This window comes from Aptenodytes forsteri, unplaced genomic scaffold (genome assembly GCF_000699145.1).
Source record: "Aptenodytes forsteri isolate BGI_AS27 unplaced genomic scaffold, ASM69914v1 Scaffold265, whole genome shotgun sequence".
NCBI lineage: Eukaryota > Metazoa > Chordata > Aves > Sphenisciformes > Spheniscidae > Aptenodytes > Aptenodytes forsteri.
In genome coordinates, this window is record NW_008796175.1 from 1817745 (window position 1) to 1821931 (window position 4187).

The 4187-nt window shown below is 40.7% G+C and overlaps 1 protein-coding gene across 8 annotated transcripts in view; it reads left to right on the top strand.

The window, feature by feature from the left end:
- KLHL13 (kelch like family member 13) overlaps positions 1 to 4187 on the top strand; it is a 79927-nt gene that overhangs the window by 52109 nt on the left and 23631 nt on the right. For all 8 annotated transcript variants that reach the window (XM_009287595.1, XM_009287593.2, XM_009287599.2 and 5 more), the window contains one exon: positions 2678 to 2819. In XM_009287595.1, the coding sequence (XP_009285870.1) occupies positions 2678 to 2819 (142 nt within the window). The remainder of the gene's footprint in view (positions 1 to 2677; positions 2820 to 4187) is intronic.

Sequence of the window (4187 nt, forward strand, 5' to 3'; positions counted from 1 at the left end):
AAAGGATGGAAAGTGGCTTGGTGAGCACTTCTGCCAGCTCCCTCAGTACCCTTGGGTGGATCCCATCTGGCCCCGTAGACTTCTGTGTGTCGAAGTGGTGTAGCAGGTCGCTAAGCATTTCCCCTTGGGTTATGGGGGCTTCATTCTGCTCCTCGTCCCTGTCTTCCAGCTCAGGGGGCTGGGTACCTGGAGAACATGTAGGGGAAATAACTGCTTATAGCCACACCTGGCATGTCGAATCCATACTTTTAAGTATTGCAAGTATTTTGAAATATATTGTATTCTCTCTCTTGGCTGTGCTGTTGTAACAAGGCATCGCATGCTATAGAGGACCTCTTAGGACAAAGCTTGGGAAGTTGTACGTGATGTGGCCTGTTCAGAAAAATGCTTCCATTATCGCTGCCATTCCTGGAATAAATGAATCATGGTCAAGGTCTTTGCCTTCGTTTGTAAAACTTATGAAGTATGCTGGCTGCCGGGAAATAAAGTAGCATGGTGTATGTGGCAAACATGGTAAAAAGTCTACTCCAAATGGCCAAGGAAGTTGGTTTACTTGTACGTTTCTTTTCCTAATGATTTTACCAGATGTGTACATCTTCTGTTTTCTTCTGAGTTTAGAAAAAGTCTTTTAAAAGCCCCTTCATATAATGGCTATCTGATCTGACATTTCAGGAAGATCTTTCAAGAGCAAATACAGTCAGATTCATGCTAGTTGAATCTGTGGTTCCTTCCCACCCACGCTTACAAGTCTCCCCGCATTATTTTAGATTTCTTCTTAGAAAGACATGTACAGATCTAGAGACTGGGTGTCCTTTGAAATTATGTTAGACTCTTTCCTTGATGTGATTGTATTAAAACTAAAACAAACCAACACCACCACCCCCAAAACACCCTAGAACAAAGTGAACGAAAATATTTTGGGTCACGAGCTAACAACTGCTTTGCTGCTGTGTTACATTGTTGTATGCATTTGTTGGATGCCAAAGATAGTTTGGAGAGCACTTTTCTAAGGTACACCCTGTAAAACTTTATTTAAATTACACTCTGGATTTGTTTTATAAAATAGAGATAATTCTGTTTCAAAAATGACACAATTCTTGCATGCTGCAGTACATCCACAATTATTGATTTTTTCAGATGTCTAATTATTGGGTTGCTAAATTAGAAGTCAAAGCTATTTAGATGTACCCTTGTTCCTACAATCTGTTGTTACGTCTGTGTGCATAAAATCTGACTGTTTCAAACCCATGTACGCTGCTGAATGGTGAATTTGTTTTGACTATGTTTTCATAGCTGACCTTATGTACTCATGGGTTTGAACAAGGCACATCAGTGCTATCAGGGTAATGTGTGAGTTTCAGAAACTGCTCTATGTAGTCCATGTACCCAAAGAAGGTAGGGGTAAATATTTTTAAAAAAAAGAAACAAAACTTTTTTTGGGGAAAAAATTTCATGAAAATTATTTTTCATCCACAAATTCCAAATTTGTCCTTACATAGTGATCGCAGTCAAAATTGGAGCGGGGGAGGAGGATTTAAGCACATTCTTGTCACTTATTTAAAGTAATTTCTGAAATTAGTTTGGAGGCCAATGTTGTAATCTGCACGTTTAAAATTTGGAAAACTTTTTGTATCTGAGATTTGCAGCAATTATGTCAAACTGCTATGAATCTTTTTTGAAACATGGAGTCTTTATTAATAATGAAGATGCCCTCATTTGTGGATTAACAGTTTATGTTTGTTAATTAATGTTGTGTATATATGCATTATACCGCTATGCATGCTAATAGGTAGTACATTAGATCACGGAAATTACAGGAACTAGTTATTGTTAATATTTCTGGAGATGAAATTTATTTACATTTTATAATAATCACAGGTTAGGGTAGTTAGAATCTCATATGCATATCTCTTTATGTAAACCTAATTTACATCTCAAGATTAAAATGGAAGGCTAATAATAGTGCAGTAATTCTTTAACAGTTCTACCTAAAATTAGCCCTTCCTATCTAGATTTGGACAGTAATTGCTTGGAATCAAAAACATAAGTATTGACTTCACACTAACAAATCTTAAATTAAAATTATGAAATGGTTGCCTGCAGTAGCAATATTCTGGATCTCATGTCCTAAAGGAGTTCTTCTAGTTGTGTGTTTCTAAAGGTAGCTTAAAGTTACAGCTTGAAACTCCACTATGTATATTTACTATTTTATGTTCGTAGTTGAGCAAGATAATGCAAGTCATAAGAATGAAATTATTGAACTTTAAAATTACACTTAAGAGCTTCAATCTTTTAGCTTTCCTTGGCAATCTGGTAAGATACTTGATTTTGAAAACTGGATGAAACCCCTGCAAGCATCCTGCAATACTGGAAGCACACATAGAAATAAAATAGTGTGCAAGTGTCTTAATCAGGGAGGTGGGGGTGGAAGGAAATGGAAAAATTTATTAGCGGAAAATTAAGTTTTTGAAGTTACACTGTTTCAGAGACTGTTAACGCTTCACTTTCTTAGATTAGCTGAAGGGGGCTACTAAAGAGTGATTCCGTCACCTGCTGATTTTTGACCTATAGCCTCTATGCTGTTACATTTCATCCCAGAAGACTGTGGTTTTAATACACAAGAGCACTGAATGAAAATGAGTTTGGTCTTAAGGTTTCTTTGTTCTAATCTTCTTAGATCTCTGGTGGAAGAGGAGGATCCTCATATGAAAGTATCTCTTGGTAGCAGCGATATGGGCATCTCTGCCCATCTACAGTCTTCTAAGACAGGGACCACAAGATTTTTCACCAGCAATACTCACAGTTCTGTGGTGTTACAGGTAATTAAATGTTTTTGTGTCAATATTGATCTGTACTGAGAATTTTGGCTGCTCTAAACAATGCCTCCACTCAATAGACTTTATCAGACTAGTAATTCCTAAAAAGCCTCAAAAAAAATGCACGTTAGTGTGCTGTGGCTGACAATGCCCCCAAGCAGGCGTGGCTTGTAACTTCTTTTCCTGCGAGTTAAAGGTTCGACTTTTAGCAACAGCTTGGAAAAAAACCTTGGCCTTTTCTTTGGGTTGTATTCCTGTCCACTCTCAACTTCTAAGAGGTAGTATCGTTTAAACTATGAAGTGACAGCTGTATCAAAGCAGCTCACTTGAATATAATAATGTAATTATGTTAGGCAAACACTTGTACCGCTTCCTGTGTGAAAGCTGCCTTAGGGATGTGAGTGATGCTCCTTCTTCATGTCCCTAAGATGGCAGAGCTCTGCCAGGTTTGGTGTAACACCCTGTGCTGGGTCTGACTGTATGGCACTACCATATGTTAGAACAGATAAAAATGTTATCCTCTCTGAAGCTTTAAGAATTTAAAAGTAAAGTCATTTTATCTTCTCGTTTCTGCTGGAGCTTTTATATGCCATACAGAGTCAAGCTTACAGCTTGCATAGCTCTTGCTACCTTCCAATGCAGTCTTTCTCAGGAATGCAGACGACTTCTGTATGGCATGACTCCTTGGAGAACCACCACTTATTTTTTCAATTTGCTGCTGTGGTGGGTTGACCCTGGCTGGATGCCAGGTGCCCACCAAAGCTGCTCTATCACCCCCCCTCCTAAGCTGGACAGGGGAGAGAAAATAATAACGAAAGGCTCGTGGACAGTGAGATCACTCGGATTACCGCTACGAGCGAAACAGACTCGACTTGGGGAAATTAGTTTAATTTATTACCAATCAAAATGAGGGTAGGATAATGTGAAATAAAAGCTAAATCTTAAAACACCTTCCGTCCACCCCTCCCTTCTTCCCAGGCTCAACTTTACTCCCAAATTCTCTACCTCCTCACTCCCAGTGGTGCAGGGTGATGGGGAACGGGGGTTGCGGTCAGTTCATCACATGTTGTCTCTGCTGCTCCTTCCTCCTCAGGGGGAGGACTCCTCACACTCTTCCCCTGCTCCAGCGTGGGGCCCCTCCCACGGGAGACAGTTCTCCACGAACTTCTCCTATGTGAGTCCTTCCCACAGGCTGTGGTTCTTCACGAACTGCCCCAGTGTGGGTCCCTTCCACAGGGTGCAGTCCTTCAGGAACAGACTGCTCCAGCGTGGGTCCCCCACAGCTCCTGCCAGGAGCCTGCTCCAGCAGAGGCTCTCCACGGGGTCGCAGCCGCCTTCAGGCATCCACCTGCTCCAGCATGGGGTCCTCCA